The sequence below is a fragment of the Typopeltis vanoorti genome, chromosome 22 (genome assembly GCF_054136105.1).
Source record: "Typopeltis vanoorti isolate ZY-2024b chromosome 22, IOZ_Tvanoo_1.0, whole genome shotgun sequence".
Taxonomy (NCBI): domain Eukaryota; kingdom Metazoa; phylum Arthropoda; class Arachnida; order Uropygi; family Thelyphonidae; genus Typopeltis; species Typopeltis vanoorti.
Genome location: NC_143570.1, coordinates 54,648,754 through 54,669,077, shown reverse-complemented (window position 1 = coordinate 54,669,077; position 20,324 = coordinate 54,648,754). Strand labels below are relative to the sequence as shown.

Sequence of the window (20,324 nt, the reverse complement as noted above, 5' to 3'; positions counted from 1 at the left end):
TAACTCCTAAAATTACTATTGCATGATATGCAGTAGTAGATGTAGTACACTTTGAACCCAAAGACTACTTTAATGCTTTGTGATAATCATCATCGGTATTTAAATAAAAAGTATAACTAATTTTCTTTTTTGACTATGATATACCACAGTGGCTTAGAAGTACCTTTAACACAATATGATTATCATATGTGTGTGTGTGTGTGTGTGTGTGTGTGTGTGTGTGTGTGTATATATATATATATATATATATATATATATATATATATATACACATACACAGCTTGGAAAGAAGTCACTGGACATCTCCGTGGGCAAGTACATTGTGCCATGTAACTAGTGGTGTTTATATCCAGTATAAATTGGAGAAACATGATGCTGCCAAATCAGTGCAACTGTGTCCGAATGAAATAGCTGGGAGAAGGGAACTGACAGATTTTGAAAGAGGCATTGTGATAGGATGCCATATTGTAGGCCTACATGTTCAGCAAATTGAACCGTCCAAGGTCAACAATTAGTGATGCCATACAAAGATGGAAGCACAAAGCATCAACTGAAAGTGCTACCCACAGTAGACAATCCACCACACTTACCGAATGTGACTCTGGGGTACTATGAAGGATAATACATAAAAAAAACCATTCATTGGCTGACATGTTGAATGTGGAGTTCTGGGTATTGACTAGAACACAAATATGCACAAAAACATTCACAACCGAGGCTCACAACATGGATTGCCATGGTAGAACAACAATATGCAAGCCACACATTACCCGAATTAACATGCAGCATCGTTCTCAGTAGTACAAAGAGTTGGACATGGAAGCTTGGAAAAGCTGTGTTATAGAGCAGCAAATCACGCTACACCCTCTACTGAGCTGATAGAGACGTGTGTGGGTGTGGCAGATGCCCAGTGAACGTCTCTTACCAGAGCACGTAACTCCAACTATGAAATTCAAATGTAGTGGTGTGATGGTATGGGCCTGTTTTTCATGGTTTGGCCTGGGACCTCTGTTTGTGGTGCCACAAACACTGAACTCCGAGAGGTATCTGAACATTATGAACAATGCAATACTTCCTACTTCGTGGCATTTCTATGGAACTGACCTTAGTCTGATTTTTTAACGATACTTGTGACATAATGATTAGACATATATACATGTTTGCAAAGAATAATGTTTAATTTGCCAAATATTTTGGTCTGAATATTACAGACCATCTTCAGTGGCTACATAGGAATAGTTTTAAAAAAACAAAGTGGAATACAAACAATTGATCATTCACACATAGAACGATCCGCGTGATGTCATATCGTTAAGTATTAGAAGAGTAAACATTTTTAAAATCATAATTAAAGATATTAATTCAGAAATTCATATAATAATCTTAAATAACATTAGACTAATATAGGAAATTTACAAAAAAAAAAAAAATTTAATGTGTTATCCCGATTCAACTTTCCCAAATTTTTGATATAGATATACAGTCATTACGATTCAAGTTAGTATGTTGAAGTAAGACTTCCACACTTTCTTTAAATAAACGTTCAAATTTGTAGCGACATCTGTGTAGGAGGAGAGTCTTGGACCAAAGGATGTTGTGGCTTGTTTCTAATCCATGCTGAGCTAATCCAGATTTCTCAGGTTTGTTGTGTTGAATTGATGACTGATGCTCTTGAATTCTTTTTTTCTATAGAACGTCCAGTTTGTCCAAAGTAGGAAAGATTACAATTGCAAGGAACTTGATACACACCAGGTAGAGACAAGGTTGAGCATTTATCTTTAGATGAAGGAAAATGGGTGGATAATTTGTTAATAGGTGTATAAGTGGCTGTTAAATCATATTTCTTCAGAATTCTTGAAATTGGTTCTGAAATCCCGGAAATGTAAGGAATTGGAACTCGATGTATTGAATCTTTGCTGTTCTGTGTTGGATTGTAAGAATCGAAAAGATGTTGTGTACTCTTTTCGGAGAAGCCATTTAGTTTCATGTGATGTTCGATAGTCTGGACGTTCTATAGAAAAAAGAATTCAAGAGCATCAGTCATCAATTCAACACAACAAACCTGAGAAATCTGGATTAGCTCAGCATGGATTAGAAACAAGCCACAATATCCTTTGGTCCAAGACTCTCCTCCTACACAGATGTCGCTACAAATTTGAACATATCTTTAAAGAAAGTGTGGAGGCCTTACTTCAACATCCTAACTTGAATCGTAATGACTGTATATCTATATCAAAAATTTGGGAAAGTTTAATCAGGATAACACATTAATTTTTTTTTTTTTTGTAAATTTCCTATATTAGTCTAATGTTATTTAAGATTATTATATGAATTTCTGAATTAATATCTTTAATTATGACTTTAAAAATGTTTACTCTTCTAATACTTAGCGATATGACATCACACGGCTCGTTCTATATGTAAATGATCAATTGTTCGTATTCCACTTTGTTTTTTAAAACTATTCCTATAGAGCCACTGAAGATGGTCTGTAATATTCAGACTGAAATATTTGGCAAATTAAACATTATTCTTGTGCAAATGTGTATATATTTCTGACCTTAGTCTCTTTCAGCAAGACCATGCACTGTGTCATAAGGCTGCTGCTATAACTGCATGGTTTATGGACTTGAACGTTACTACACATGACTGGTCCCCACAGAGCCCTGATCTCAATCCTACTGAACATCTGTAGGATGAACTGGAGCATCATATAAGGTCAAGAAATGTCTATACCACAACAATCCAGGACCTCATTACATGTCTGTAAGAACAATTGCTGAAAATTGCCATTGATTGCTATCACGCTTGTGGAACGCATGCCTTTTCGGATTGCTGCAGTCATCGCAGGGTAAGGAGGTCCTAGATCTTATTAAGGTGGAAGCTATGGCTACTTGTCCTTCACACTATGGTGTCTGTTGACTTCTTTTCAAGCAGAGAGTGTGTGTGTGCAATTTGAAAACATTGTGATAGTCAGGTGTAAGTATGCACAGAGCACCACAGTTGCCTGATATATTACAGTTGTGTTGCCTTGAATGTGAAATTTAAAAAAAAATTGTTAATGAGATGGCTAATTTTACTCCTGTATAACTACTAGTGTTGTAGTTGCTTTTTTGGGGGGTGAGGGGGGGATGAATTTTGTTGCCAAGTAGTGAGATCACACCCCGCTTAATGGAGGCCTGAAATAGATTGAAAAATTTCATGTTTGGTTTCTAGTTGGATTATGTGAACAATATAATTTTCAAATCGTACATACACACACTGGGTGTGTGTTAACAATCTATGAGCCATAAAGGGGATGGATGAAGAATAAAACTCATTTTTATGAGTGATAAATGAGTATTATCAACATCATTAGACCTCCAGGGAGTCAGGACTCGTCGAAGGAGACCACACATATCACTCATACTAGCTGCCATGCCTTCTCTTAAGCTTATTCACACTGGATGCACTCACTACTTCTTCGCTAAATAGCATCATCATGCTATTTAGGGATGCATTTCATCCCCAGCAACTTAACTCCCAGGTTTGTAGCAACATCCAACCATTTATTTCATCCTATTAGCCTCCACTTTACAGCAGATAGCCTCAAACTCACAGCTGCACAGGACATTATTGCTTTCATGAGGTCTTTACTCTAAATGAACTCAAATCATCTATTATTAGCAGTACAGTACTCTCCCTTCTCTTCTGTCATTCCTAAAATCACAATATGCTTAATTCCAGTTAAAGATGCTACCAATGAAAGTATATTAAATCTGTTCAACAAAGATGACAAACTAAAAAATACAAACCAGAATATAGATCTTTAAACACATAATAAGGAAAGCATGCAGAGAGGTCAAGGAAAAAACATGGACTACATCTGACACTAAGAACCAGGTTTCACTAATGCTAACAATTTCAGTCACAATGTATTCACCAAAGCAACAAACTGAACTACTTTGTTTCTAATGCTCTGACAATTAGACAGATTCTTTTCTCTATTAATGTTTCTATTAATTTTTTATGATGAACACTATCAAATGCTTCATTATAATCTATAAAGCAAAGACAGAATCATTTCTGCATTTTTCCAGGTTTCTCTCTGGAATTATTCTGATATTGAAGATATCTCTTCTTCTTCTGTTTATCATAAATCCACTTTGGACATTTTTTATTTCATTTGCTGTTTTTGATCTTACTTTTTACTTCCAATATAATTTGTAGTAGTAATTTTACTACAAGTTTCTTTATGTTTAATAATATGTAATCTTTGCATTCAACTGTCCCAGCCACTTTAGGGATATTAATAAAGACAGAATTCCTGATTTCATTAGGAAGGTATCCATTTTCATATATATGATTAAATAATTTTGTTAGCTATTCTATTCCATTTCCTTCTAAGCCATTGAACATTTCTGTATGAATGTCATCTTGACCTAGTGCCTTTCTTGTCTTCATTTGTTTATGGCTCTTAACATTTCTCCTTTTAGTACTGAAGGAAAATCTTCAAGATTAGTAAATTCTGGTATTATTTTTCCCTCTTCATCTCTGAAAAGATCTAAAATGCATTCACACCATATTTTCTGAACTTCTTCTGTTTCAAATAACATTTTGCCATCATTGCTCTTGACTGAAAAGTCCATGGATCATTCGTTTTCTTGTCATTTTCAATTTTCTGGTGTACATCTCAAACTTGTTTTATTTCTAGGTCTTCTATTTCTTGGCACTTATAATTAATCCATGTTTCCTTGGCCTCTCTGCATGCTTTCCTTATTATGCATTTAAAGATCTATATTCTGGGTTGTGTTTTTTAGTTTGTCTTCTTTTGTTGAACAGATTTAATATACTTTCATTGGTAGCATCTTTGATAGCCACCTTGAAACGTTTCCATCCTTTTACTATCTTCAGTTTGTTATCAGTTTCTATTTCATGTTGCAAATGAAACTTTTGCAACAAAACAATCTAAATTTGTTACATATTAATTTTTAATTGAGTCATTCTCATTGTAACTGAAATCCAAATGATGTTCTTTATTTCTACTCTTAGAGCTTTTAATCTTACTTTTAGATATGAAACAACTAGAATGTGGTCTGTATATCTGATACTAAGTGCACTTTTTTTTTTGTGTGCACAATAACATTTCAAAATCTCTTTCTAAATCATCGTATAATCAATCTGGTTTCTGATTTTGCCACCTTGGTTTCCCAGATATACAGTCCAGGTGGCTGAAAAAGTGTTTGTTATTATCAGATCGTTTTAGTCACAAAACTCAATCTCATACCACACCTCTATCATTCATATTATCATCATCATCAAATTCCTAACATGTACCCTCAAGCGGACTACAGAATATGATAGTACTACATGAAAAATTTATATCATTACTAACTTCCTATCTACAATTTTCCTCCAAATCAATCTGTTACCGGTCAAGACTCCAATATTATCAGTTCTTTTATTTCTATCTTCTAAGGCATATTTTACTATATCAATTCACCTATATCTTGGTCCTCCTTTGGGTCTTTTTCCTGCAAACAAGCAGAGAACACTTGTTTTGCTAATCTTTCCTCTCCCATCCTGTTTAAGTGACCATACCACCTGCGATTAGCTCTGCTAACAATGTCAAGTTCTTTTCTAAAATCCTCATTTTTAATATGATATTGCCATTGATACCATGTGTACATGCACATAATCTTTCTCAGGACTGACTCTCATATCTGCGATCTCTAGTCTTTGGTCAAGTTTTTACTTCTAATCCAGCTATCAGATCCATAAGTTAAAATTGGTTTGAACACTGTCTTGTATACAGCTAATTTAGTGTTTTGACCAATTTCTCTCTTATTCAATATAAATTTATTCAGATGACTTCCTACCATACCAGTTTCGTTGATTCTTTTCTCTATTTCCATGTTTGCTTTACTATCTTCACTACAAATCACATCTAAGTAGTTGAAATGTTTTGCTTGTTCTATAGGTTCTCCATTCACAATGCAGTTGATATTTTCAATGCTTCTGCCTATTTTCATTGTCTTTGTCTTGTTATTGCTCACCTTCATACCATATCTATTACAACAGTTATTCAATTTAGTCAGGGAATCTTGCAGATCAGACTTGTAGTGGATTTATTTAGAAGTATAACATCATCAGCATAAAGCAAAGCACTGACATTAATGTCTCCAATTTTGATATCAGGTTTAATACCACTTTACTTCATAATGTGATCCATATAGCTAATGAATAACAGAGGGAATAATGTACATCCTTGTCTGACACCAGATTTAACATTAAACCATCTTCCTGTACTTCCTTCACCTCTAACTTCTGACGTACAACTCAAATAAACACTAAGTATTGCTTGATATAATGCCCCACTGACACCATACAACTGTAGTGTTTTGACTAGCTTCTCTCTTAGCACCTTGTCATATGCTTTTTCGAGATCTACAAAACTTAAATACAGATCTTCACTATATTCCCATGATTTCTCAACTATTTGTCGTAAAATGAAAATCTGATCCTACAGCCTATATTTGGCCTGAATCCATCTTGTGCTTCACCAAGCATCTCTTCCACAATTCTGAACCATTTCTCAAGTATACTTCCAGAAATCTTACTACGAACACTCAGTAGAGAAATACTTCTGTAATTCTCGCATACAGTTTTATTTCCCTTTTTATATATCGGTACTATGAGAGCTCTACTCCAATCATCTGGAATTTATCCCACTGTCCAGACCTTCTGAACTATGGAGTACAGCCACTGTAAGACTTTTATACCTCTATACTTGAGCATTTCTAGTCAAATATCATCTACTCCAGCTGCCTTTCCACATTTCAGAATTTTGATGGCTTTTTCTACTTCAAGTATGGATATGTATTCCTGATTATATGCCTGGTCAGTGGTTTTTTTTATTACTATGCTATCATCACTGCTAGTTTCATATAGCAATTTTTTAAATTAATTACTCCATACTTCAAGGATATCTTTTTCTCTAGTTTTCATATCACCTTTATAATCTCCGATTCCTTTTACAGCACTCTTTCCTCCATTTCTGAGTTTCTTCAACAACCTCCAGAATAATATCTTGTCACCTTCTTGATATTTATTTTCTATGTTCTTACCAAAGTCTTTCCACGACTTTTGTTTAGCTAGTTTTACACAGTGTTTAGCTTTCTTATGTTTGTCTCTGTATTGATTTTGATTTGCTTTCTTCTTTTCCTTCAGTGCCTGTTTAACTTCCTGTGTCCACTATGCAGTTCTGATTTTTCTATACTAGCAGAGCACCTTAACACATACTTTCTGAGTCTGGAACACCAATCTCCAAAAAACAGCGGCTTGTATCGCCTTGTCATTGACCATCAGAATGTCATCCATGGAGCACACATCGGTTAGATTTGGGTAACATAAAAGATGTTTGTCAGTTTGGACGTCTCAGCAGTCACAGTTGTCATCATCTGCATAACCCCATTTCATCAGGTTACTTCTGCATCTGGACACTCTCACACTAAGATGGTTTAGAGTCATACCAGGTGCTATAGGGCAGGTGATATCCCTGGGTTAACTCTTCCTTATGGAGACTTCTTGAAGTTGAACCAATTCCCTCCATAGAACAAGGTGTTGCTCCTCAGGTTTATGGATCAGTGGTTTAGTTCTTTGCATAAAACTACGCTTCGATTCGAGAAGCCGTGATGATATGGCCGTACATTGGATGTCGTTCATCTGTCATCTGCTTTTTTTTCTCCATCTCACTGGCCACTTGACGTCTTATGCCTGGTGGTGCTATGCCTGCTAAGGGATACAGCTTGTTGACTGGTGTTGGTCTTAGGCATCCAGTTATGATCCTAATGGTTTCATTTAAGACCACATCCACATGTCTCACATGGCAGATACCTCCCACACTGGGGAAGCATACTCCCCTGCAGCAAAACACAATGCCAATGCTGTCGAGCGAAGTACCTCTGGTTGAGCTCCCCATGTCATTTTTCTTATGATGTTATTTCTCACCACATGCTTGTCTGGCTGAATCAATGAATGTTTTCTTAATGGCTTGCCACTGAATCTCCAAGTTTGATTCCTGTTCTCAAAGTTTTTCATTTTTTCTTGAATAATGTTTGTATATTTGAAGTCTATAGTTCACATCTGAGAGCTGCTCAACTTTTATTCACTTCAAAACTTTCTTACATGTTCTTCTTTTCAATATGAAATTCAATTTTATTCTACTCAAGACCAAATGGTGATCACTTCCAATTTCAAATCCTCTATACACTCTAGTGTCCAAATTGTCAGCCCATCCTCGTTAATTCAGTATCCATGTAGATACCTAACAGGGTGCACCATGAGAAGATGAGGCTTGGACATTAGGTTAGAAGCCATCGGCGGTTCTCCACATTAGTTTAAAGGCTATGTGGAGGTCTACTGTCAGTTATACAAGTTTGACTCTTAAGCACCCCCCCCCCTCCAAAAAAAAAAGGAAAAAAGGAAATATATACATATTTATTTATGCATAATAAGTTAATATATATGGCATATACTTTCACATGAACTCACTATTAAAATTATCTTCAACACTTCATGATATAATATCTCAATGATAATCAATATTATAATATAATATTGAATGATGAATGCAAGTGGCATGGATTTTTCAAAAACGGTGAGATGTCATGAATGCGGTATGCATGCATAGATGATTGAAGATTGAATGGAGAGATTGAAGCTATTTATGTGTAGAGCAAAAATATGAGGGATGAGAGGTTTTGGGAGTGTAAGAAGTGCAGCATGCTTATGAATTATGATATATCATTGAATGTTAGTGGCAGCGGGCAAAAGATCGTGGATGTAGCTATGAGAGCAAGCAGAGTTGAGAGTATGGCTGAGAGTGGTAATGACAGTGGACAAAAGTGGCATTGAGTTAGCAATGTTGATTGGTAAGGCAGCATGCATAGATGAGTGAGTTAGCTGCAGAAAGCAGTAAGACAATGGACATGCAAGGTAGTGAAAATATGATTTGTTTAAATGGCACTGAAAAACTAATTCAAGATATGAAAGCGGCGTGTTTTAGAAAAGATGAGGCAAGAGATTAAATGTATGAGGAATAAACTGAAGAATTATGGATTTGCATGGGAATGTGAGGAAGAATGTGACAAAAGATTTGAAAGAAATATCGAATGATTTGAGGATGGCACTGTATGGAGATTTGATGATAAGAGGCGTAAAGGTTCACAATCTATTTTCCAGGAGGAAGAACGAGCAGGGTGATTGAAGCACTGGATAAGAGGAGTACATGAGTAAAAGAGTTGGTAGTGGTAGTTGGCACAAATGTTCTGACTGGTAACAAGAAGAATGTAAGGAGGGATGTCATGAGGTAGTTAAGGAGAGTCAAGAATAACAGTGTGGTAAATAAGGTAGTCTGTGTTACCCAGGTATGATAATGATAAGTTGAGAAGCAAGCAAAGGTTTTGAATGGTATGTTAGAAGAGTTGTGCAAGGAGAAAGGAGCTCATTTTGAGAATGTGGGAAGAGTCTGAAGGGCTGATAGAACTGTATAAAAGAGATGGGCTACATTTCAATGCATTTGCTGTGAGCCAGTTGGAGAAACTGTTGCTACAAGAGAGATAACTGAAGTGAACATAAGACTTGAGGAAACAAGAGGTGCTGTGGAAGAGAAGGAGAGTAAGGTAGGCAAGTTTAGAGTAAGGTGGCAAAGAAATGGAGCCAACTGAGGAACTGGATAAGTACCAGATTGACATAATAGGGGTGACTGAAACAAAAAAGGCAAAAACTGGTGAGATGTTTGGTATTCAACACTAAATACGAGACTAATCTTCTTGAATGGCAGGCAATTTCAAGTAGAGTGATGGGTGCAAATATCAGAATGGGGAACTGGACAATGAGACTTGTTTGTGCCTATGGTCCCACAGAAGGTTCTGCTAAGGTAGAAGTGGGGAAATTTTTTTGAGACATTAGAGAAAGCAACCAACACATTGAAAAATGAAAAGTTGGGGATTTAAATAGCAGAAGAAAATGAAATATCAGACATACATAAATTTTTTGGGAAAATCTGGAGAAAAGAGCAAAGCTAATAATAATGGCAAATACCTGTTGGATTTCGGCTCAGGACATGAACTGGTTATCGTTAACACCATGTTCCAACATAAAAATGTGCCCAAATTCACATGGAGAGAAGACACAAGGAATAAGAAATGACTCATTGACTATATTATTGTTGATAGTGATGTTTTCTCCCTGTTGAAGGACACTGGAGTGTACAGAGGATTTGAAATTGAAAGTGATCACCATTTAGTCTTGAGCAGGATAAAATTGAATTTCATATTGAAAAGAAGAACATGTAAGAAAGTTTTAAAGCGAATAAAAGTTGAGCAGCTCTCAGATGTGAACTGTAGACTTGAAATATACAAACATTATTCAAGAAAAAATGAAAAACTTTGAGAACAGGAATCAAACTTGGAGATTCAGTGGCAAGCCATTAAGAAAACATTCATTGATTCAGCCAGACAAGCATGTGGTGAGAAATAACATCATAAGAAAAATGACCGGCATGACATGGGGAGCTCAACCAGAGGTACTTCGCTCGACGACTTTGGCATTGTGTTTTGCTGCAGGGGAGTATGCTGCCCCAGTGTGGGAGGTATCTGCCCATGGGAAACCATTAGGATCATAACCGGATGCCTAAGACCAACCCCAGTCAACAAGCTGTATCCCTTAGCAGGCATAGCACCACCAAGTATAAGACGTCAAATGGCTCCATATCATCACGGCTTCTCCACTCAAATCGAAGCGTAGTTTTATGCAAAGAACTACACCAGTGATCCATAAACCTGAGGAGCAACACCTTGTTCTATGGAGGGAATTCGTTCAACTTCAAGAAGTCCCCATAATTAAGGAAGAGTTAACCCAGGGATATCACATCCCATACAGCACCTGGTATGACTCTGAACCATCTTAAGCATGGGAGTGTCCAGATGCAGAAGTAACCTGATGAAATGGGGTTATGCAGGTGATGACAACTGTGACTGCTGAGACGTCTAAACTGACAAACATCTTTTATGTTGCCCAAATCTAACCGATGTGTTCTCCACGGATGAAATTCTGACGGTCAATGACAAGGCAATACAAGCCGCTGTTTTTTGGATGGAGAGGATATGATTGGTGTTCCAGACTCGGAAAGTATGTGTTGAGGTGCTCTGCTACTATAGAAAAATCAGAACTGCATAGTGAACACAGGAAGTTACACAGGCACTGAAGGAAAAGAAGAAAGCAAATCAAAAGTTCCTACTAGTCAGCTTCTGCTCTTAGAGAATACAGAGACAAACGTAAGAAAGCTAAACACTGTGTAAAGCTAGCTAAACAAAAGTCGTGGAAAGACTTTGGTAAAAACATAGAAAATAAATATCAAGAAGGTGACAAGATGACAAGATATTATTCTGGAGGTTGTTGAAGAAACTCAGAAATGGAGGAAAGAGTGCTGTAAAAGGAATCGGAGATTATAAAGGTGATATGAAAACTAGAGAAAAAGATATCCTTGAAGTATGGAGTAATTAATTTGAAAAATTGCTATATGAAACTAGCAGTGCTGATAGCACAGTAATAAAAAAAAAACACTGACCAGGCATGTAATCAGGAATATATATCCATACTCGAAGTAGAAAAAGCCATCAAAATTCTGAAATGTGGAAAGGCAGCTGGAGTAGATGATATTTGACCAGAAATGCTCAAGTATAGAGGTATAAAAGTCTTACAGTGGCTGTACTCCATAGTTCAGAAGGTCTGGACAGCGGGACAAATTCCGGATGATTGGAGTAGAGCTCTCATAGTACCGATATATAAAAAGGGAAATAAAACTGTATGCGAGAATCACAGAAGTATTTCTCTATTGAGTGTTCGTAGTAAGATTTCTGGAAGTATACTTGAGAAATGGTTCAGAAGAATTGTGGAAGAGATGCTTGGTGAAGCACAAGATGGATTCAGGCCAAATATAGGCTGTAGGATCAGATTTTCATTTTACGACAAATAGTTGAGAAATCATGGGAATATAATGAAGATCTGTATTTAAGTTTTGTAGATCTCGAAAAAGCACATGACAAGGTGCTAAGAGAGAAGCTATTCAAAACACTACAGTTGTATGGTGTCAGTGGGGCATTATATCAAGGAATACTTAGTGTTTATTTGAGTTGTACATCAGCAGTTAGAGGTGAAGGAAGTACAGGAAGATGGTTTAATGTTAAATCTGGTGTCAGACAAGGATGTACATTATCCCCTCTGTTATTCATTAGCTATATGGATCACATTGTGAAGTAAAGTGGTATTAAACCTGATATCAAAATTGGAGACATTAATGTTGGTGCTTTGCTTTATGCTGATGATGTTATACTTCTAAATAAATCCACTACAAGTCTGATCTGCAAGATTCCCTGACTAAATTGAATAACTGTTGTAATAGATATGGTATGAAGGTGAGCAATAACAAGACAAAGATAATGAAAATAGGTAGAAGCATTGAAAATATCAACTGCATTGTGAATGGAGAACCTATAGAACAAGCAAAACAATTCAGCTACTTAGACGTGATTTGTAGTGAAGATGGTAAAGCAAACATGGAAATAGAGAAAAGAATCAACAAAACTGGTATGGTAGGAAGTCATCTGAATAAATTTATATGGAATAAGAGAGAAATTGGTCAAAACACTAAATTAGCTGTATACAAGACAGTGTTCAAACCAATTTTAACTTATGGATCTGATAGCTGGATTAGAAGTAAAAACTTGACCAAACTAGAGATCGCAGATATGAGTCCTGAGAAGGGGGGTGTGAATAGATGGCATCAATGGCAATATCATATTAAAAATGAGGAGATTAGGAAAGAACTCGACATTATTAGCATCCAGGAATGTGTTAACAGAGCTAATCTCAGATGGTATGGTCACTTAAACAGAATGGGAGAGGAAAGATTAACAAAACAAGTGTTCTCTGCCAGGTTAGTAGGAAAAAGACCCAGAGGAAGACCAAGATATAGGTGGATTGATAAGGTAAAAAGTGTCTTAGAAGATAGAAATATAAGGTCTGAAAATGTTTCAGACCTTATATTTCTATCTTCTAAGACACTTTTGACATTTAATAGATTGATTTGGAGGAAAATTGTGGATAAGAAGTTAGTAATGATGTAAATCATATCCTGTACACCCCTTGAGGGTAAATGTCAGGAATTTGATGATGATGACATTGGAAAGAGCATAAAGGTTGATATACAGTTGTTTGCAGAAGATGCAAAGTGCAGAAGAGTTATGAGAAGTCGAGCAGATCTAACTTTGCAAAAGGATCTAAATAGACTGTCTGAATGAGTGAGTGTGTGGGATGTCAGTTTAATGTTACAAAGTGTAAGGGTAAAATTTGGGAAGCAAAGATGGGATGCACAGTATAGGATTGCTGGAGATATTTTGAAGGAGTATAAGAGATCAAGAACTTGGGGGTTGTGGTGGATAGAGACTTGAAATTTCATTGACAATTTCCTAAAATTGTGAAGACGACAAAGCGGATTATGAGAATGACATGTAGAAGTAAGGGTGTTTTGATTCCATTGTACAAGGCTTTAATCAAGTGGCATATGGATTACTGTGCACAGATTTGGTCACTAGGTTTTCAAAAGCATAATGACATGTTGCAGAGGGCCCAGAGACAATTGACTAAGTTGGTTTCTGGTCTCTGGAATGAAGAATATGAGGTCAGATTGAGGGAATGCAAATTACAGAGCTTTGTGTATAGAAGAAAGAGGGGAGGTATAATCAAGGCACATAAGTTTGTATGGGGTAATTAACAGATTAACGTGGATGCAATTTTTCATAGAATATCTGGGGACGGGGAGAACGAGACCCCATCCCTGGAAGCTGTATAAGGTGGTTGTAAGCAACGGAGAGTAGATTTTTTGCATGAAGAGTGGTGGGTGATTGGAGTGCATTGCCTGAGAATGTAGTGAGTATATTGACAGTAAATGCATTTAATTTGAGGTACAATGAGCTGTGCATGTGAGAGTGGGACCTCCCACAATGAGCCTTGACTCCATGGAGGTCTGTTGATAATAATAATATGTGGTTTATCTGAAAAATGATGATCAGATACTAGGCACATCCCTTAATTATTCTCCCCCTCCCCCAAGAGAAACCCACTTCTCATTCTCCTTTGAGATACTGATCATTTAACCAATATCATTCATGGATCAATTTCTCTTTCTCTATGATATAGTTCCCTTTCTCCTCAAATCTTTTATGGACAAGCAAATCTGAATTATCTTTCCATATATTTTCATGGTAAAATTTTTTCGTGATTATAGCTTGCTTTCAGCTCCTTATCATAACTAGGCAACAGACTCACCATCCTGCTTCTCATAACACCTGACATTTGAAAAATTCTGTGTCATCTTTCAGTTACAATTCACAATCCACCACTTCCTTCTACTGCAAATACTTCTGATCCACATCTCTCTCATATCATCTTACAAGAGCAAGAGATCATGGAGCACAGTACCGCATTTCCTTATCATACAATACACATTTCATCACCACAACACTTTTTAATCCATTAGTGACTTCACTTCTTACATTCATAATTTCTGGTATCCTATTCACTTATTTCCCATTTTCTTTAATATGTATCCATGTCCAAGAGGTAAGTTTGCTATATTACCTCCACTGCTCTCAGTCAGTACTGATAATACTCTATGTCTGGAAAGACCTGGATTCAAATCCCATCTAGGACATGAAACTTTATAAAACAGTTTTTTAATTTTGAGTTAGTCAAGCTCATACAGAGATGACAGGGTGTTCTTACCAGAATTTTTGCAAGAAAAAACTGGCCCGAGAATATACTACAAATAGGATTAACCACTCCATCAAGAAATTAACAAGATTTAAATGAAGTCATGTCATTACTTGATTGTGACAGACCACTGAGTGTAACATGTTAAGAGGAAAGTCATCTGCTCATATATACACAAATATAAACATGAAAAAACTGTCACCTGCTCTAGAAACTTGGAGCAGATGACAGTTTAAATCAATAAATAACCAAGTATTTGTAAAATATTCTGTAATAAGAACGGGGAAAATATTCAGTCACAATTTGTTTTCAATTTTTAATTTCTAGAAAATTATGATTACACAGACATGTCCATGGAGTTGGAAGACTCGTTGCAGGAGGCTCACATCTACCAAATCTTTCAAACTTGTTTGCTGACAGTGCACTTAAAACTGCCTCCAGCAATCCATTTCAATAATTCATCGTTGAATTGATAAGCCTGAACTGAAATATTAATTTGAATTATAATTTTGAAACAGAATGGAAAAAAATTTTAAATAAGCAGCACAAAAATTAATTTTAGTTATTATTTTAGTTAACATACATTAAAATGTACCCACATATACTCATTCAAATGAATCTTTTCAAAGTCTTCAAACTTTAGATCAGGTAAATTTCTACATGAAGAAACAAATACATATGTTACAATCATAAAGAATATCTCTCTCTCTCTCTCTCACACACACACAAATATAAATTATACATGAAGATTTATAATGTTAAAATTAAAATATAAATAGGTATCAAAGCATTGTTATAATATTGTAATTATTTTTAAAGTGAATATATATATATATATATATATATATATATAGATAGATAAATACTTTAGTTTTAAAAATTATATTTTTATTTATTTATAAAAATGCTAAAATCTTTTGAAATCAAAAACAAATGATACCACAGTTTAAAATTTCTTTTACAGTTGAATCCATCAATATATAAGGATAACAGAGGAAAAGACTTTAAGAGACTAATTAATGACTACAATCACTGTCTTTATTGCTTCTTCTGTTTAAAGTGAAATGTAATAGACAATTTGCACAGTTTTCATATTCATGAATATGAAAACTGTGCAAACATATAAATGAAGTAGAATATAATAAACTGTGTAAAGAAGAATAAACCACAATTCACATATGTGATACTGAACAGAATTTAAAACATTTTTAAAGTTGATTATGGTGGAATAAAAAGTTAAATAAAATTGCAAAATAATGTCATTAGAATTCCATATGGATGACTAATGACTGCCATTTCCAAAATGGATGAGTGGAAAACTGAGTCCAGAAAACAATGTAGTATGAAGCGAAAGAATAACCTTACAATGTTATTCATTGTAAGGTTATTCTTTCAAACAGACATTCATCCTCAGTCACAAGTAAGCCAAAAAGCTTCTAGGTTTTTTGATATTAGTAATTCTCCCTGGAAGAGAGCAATTTAGTTAATGAATGATCTTCTCACACAGGATCGCTTCAACTGCAATCTCACAGAATGCACATTTCTTATACAGAAAAGGCCCCAGTCTATTAGACAGGGGTCTTTTCTACAGGTACTTCTGTGGCTGCTATTCCACTGTGTTAGCAGTCATAATTCCTCTATTTTTAAGTTTATAACAACCTAAGTAGCAGCTGTTTAACATCCATTTACAGTCTAACATGTTACCTACTGAACTTGTATCTTTCTTTCATTCTATTTGCACAACAGCCTTACGCAGTGTTACCAAGGGCTACAATCTCAAGCTATTCTAAAATGCATAGCTATATGCCTCTCTTATTAACCCTCTTACACAAGGCATTAGTGTGCTATGGGCTTTGCAATCTCCCATGTGTGGAAATGATATTAAAAGGAAATCAATAAACAACAGTACTATTTTCTAGTTCTCCATGGAGTCAGAAGACTTACTGTAAGAGTCCAAACCTTAGAGACTACAACACCTATCACATATCTTGCCTTGAAAACATCAATCATTGAAGCACTTACCACCTACCCTGCCAATATATTCCATTCACTCCTCACTCATTATACAAAAAACTCCTTTTCACTTCCTTACTTACATGACCTTTATACGGTTTTGAGGGATGACCTCTCATTCTCCCACTACCTATTACCAGGTGCAATAATTCCACGACATCTCTCTCTCTCACCAATTTGAACATCTTTAGCATGTCACCTCTTCTACTCCTGTCTACCAAGCTCTAGAGGCTTCTTTTAATCTATCCTCATAAAAAATGCTCCAGAGTCTCCTGAGGCAGTCTTAGTTATTCACCTCTATACTCTCCCTCTAATGAGGGAGAGTACACCCAGATATACAGTTCATCAGATCAGTGAACATTGTTATAATATTGTCATTATTTTTAAAGAAAAAAAAAAAAAAATATATATATATATATATACTTGTGGGTTAGTGGACAACTCCAGTAATTCTATAAAATGCCACAGAAGTCATTTTATAGAAATATCATCACCAGCTACAACTGGCGCCAGTACACAGGAGCTGTTTTCCTAGACCTATCTAAAGCATTTGATAAAATCTGGCATTTTGGACTCCTGCACAAACTTATCTCAGCCGGCATCTCACTAAAAATGGTTCATCTAATCCGTTCATATCTTCAGAATAGATCAATGCAAGTTAAAATTAACGGTTCTATATCGTCCCAGCGCCATATCTTTGCTGGAGTGCCACAGGGATCTCTACTGGCTCCATTGCTGTTTTCTGTATACATGTCAGACATCCCTCACAATCCGATGACTTCCATTTTAGCGCTGTATGCGGACGATACGGCAATACTAACCAGATCCCTCAGACCCCACTTCGTTACTAGAAAGCTTCAAGAAAACATTCTAAAGCTGGAGGGTTGGTTCTCTAGGTGGAGATTGGAAGTCAACCCCCTGAAAAGCTCAGCGGTTCTTTTCTCAAAAAGGCCAATGTCTCCTGCAGGAGATGTGTTACTATTCAATACTAAAATTCCCTGGCAGACAGAAACAAATTACCTGGGTGTAATTCTCGACAAAAAGCTATCTTTCAACCAACATATCAAGTCTGCATGTGCAAAAGCATCTAAAGCCATAGCTCAGATTTACCCGCTAATTAATAGAAATAGCAAGCTCAGCAACAGAATCAAATTGCAACTTTACCAGATGACGATTCGTCCCATAATCACCTATGCCTCTCCAGCCTGGAGCCACACCTCTAACGCTAACATTATCAAGATTCAGCGTGTGCAGAACAAGTGCTTGAGAATGATTCTGAACGCCCCGTGGTATGTTAGAAACAGCCAGCTCCATAGAGACACAAATATTCCATATATTCTCTCTTATCTACAATCCTTAGCTTCCAAGTTTTTTCTAAAGACGTCCACACACCCCAATGATTTGATTCAACAAGCTGCAGCATATGAGCCAACGGACATATTCAAATATAGAAGACCAAAAACTATATTAGCCTCCTATAACGATGCATAATCTCCATGCCCATTCAGGGCGAGCAAACTGCTCGTAAATTTTACCCTCACTGTAACCACGACAGATAGCGGGGAATATGAAAAGCATCTTGCTTCACCCTTAAAGACATAAATGTCAATTGTCAATTGTCAATTGCCACAGAAGTCCAACGACAGTAACTGCGTCTCAAGGTGAGCTTAGGCCACCGCCTAAATCTACATGCTCCTTCTGATTCTCTCTCAAGCTTTTCAAGGAAGACTAAGGGTTTGTCAGATAAGTGTCGATGTGCTGACAGTAAAAGGAAAACACGATTGAAATCTGATGACAAAGAACAAAAGAAAAGACTCATGCCAGCTTGGACATCGTCCGGTCAAACAAGGTCAGCGTCCCCAATCAAGTAATAAGGGTTGGATTGAAAAATCAGTTACTGAAAACAAAGACAAAAAAAACAAACTTAGGCCTGTAAAGGATGGAATATCAATTGGCACATAGAATGTCCATACACTCTGGACAACTGGAAAATTGCAGTTGCTTCAAGAAGAAATACAGATGTGATATACAGGTATCCCTCGATTAACGTGGTTAATTAATCCCTCGATGTTACCGCGTATATCAAAATTATGTTAATCAAATCTAATAATCAATGGTAAAAAGTACAATTCGTCCCTGATCAATTACTGTACTAATAGTTTGTTTTATATGGTACTCTTTTAGGAAAGATAAAAATTGAATACATATGTGGTACTCTTTTAGGAAAGATAAAAAATGAATGCAAAGTAAATGTTTAATAAATACTTGTACCTACATTAGTTACTGCAATTTTTTTTAATCAAAAGAAGTTATAAAGAGTCGTTTGAACAGTTTTAGTTTTTTTCTTATCGGCATAAATTCTACGATAACAAGCAAAATGACTCTCCAGACCTCAGCATACAAGCATTCTTCAATTAACATCTGGATCCATATCCATTACTTGCTGCTTAAGCGATTCTAACTGCGAAATATTCCATCCAGTTCTTTGACTGTTATTTCCTTTGGAACCTCATCTTCACATTCCATTTGTCCGTTGTCTTCATATGTGCGTTGTTCAATTTCAAGAAGATCGTTGTCACTGAAATCTTTTGAGTTTGAATTCAATAATTCTTTAACTCCTTCAGTATCAACACCATCAAAATCGAGGTTTTCACCAATTGCAACGATTTCTTTGACCACATTGTTCACAGGATTCTGAAAACAACCTAAGTCATTAGCGCATTCTGGCAGAAGGTTTTTCCAAACAGCTTTCATACAACTAGAAGACACATGCTCCCACTAGTCACGAATGTTCTCAATTGCGTGTTTAATGTTAAATTTTTTCCAAAATTCATGGAGCGTAATCGCATTTTCTCCCATTGTTGTTTCAACTGCCTTTGAGAATGTCTTTTTAAGAAAATAGGCTTTGAAAGTTGCAATTACGCATATGTCCATAGGTTGTAACAATGATGTTGTATTTGGTGGGAAAAATAAAACTTTCGCATTCTCACACAGATCATTAAGAGAATTTAGATGACCACGAGGCTAGCAGCCTCGTGGCATGAGCATGATTTTGCGCATTAATCAAAACTCTTGCCACGTATATCAAGGGATCCGCAATTAATTTCATCGTGATAATCAAATCTGCATTAAGCAAAACCGTGTTAAGCAAGGGATACCTGTATTGGGTATTTCAGAAATGAGATGGACACTGTCAGGAGAATCAAATGGTGGAAGAGTTCTCTGGTCAGGAAATGAAAGTAAGCATTAAGCAGGCATAGGTTTACTGCTAAATAACAAGGCCTGTCGGGCAATGATAGGATACAAACCAGTTAGTAAAAGAATAATGGTTGCAAGATTCAGTGCCCAACCATTTAATATCACGACCATTCAGATATATGAGCCACTGCAGAGAGTGCAGATGAAAACAATGAGAGATTTTACAGGGATCTACAACTAGAAATTGATGAGGTGATGAAGCAGGATATACTCATCACTGGAGGAGACTGGAATGCAAA

General features: G+C 36.1%; 1 protein-coding gene across 1 annotated transcript in view; it reads right to left on the bottom strand.

Moving 5' to 3' along the window:
* The window catches only part of LOC150094424 (ketohexokinase-like), a 103,255-nt gene that overhangs the window by 16,693 nt on the left and 66,238 nt on the right, over positions 1-20,324 (bottom strand). Inside the window, exon 4 of the mRNA XM_090412314.1 lies at positions 15,398-15,470. Within this exon, the coding sequence (XP_090268440.1) occupies positions 15,398-15,470 (73 nt within the window). The remainder of the gene's footprint in view (positions 1-15,397; positions 15,471-20,324) is intronic.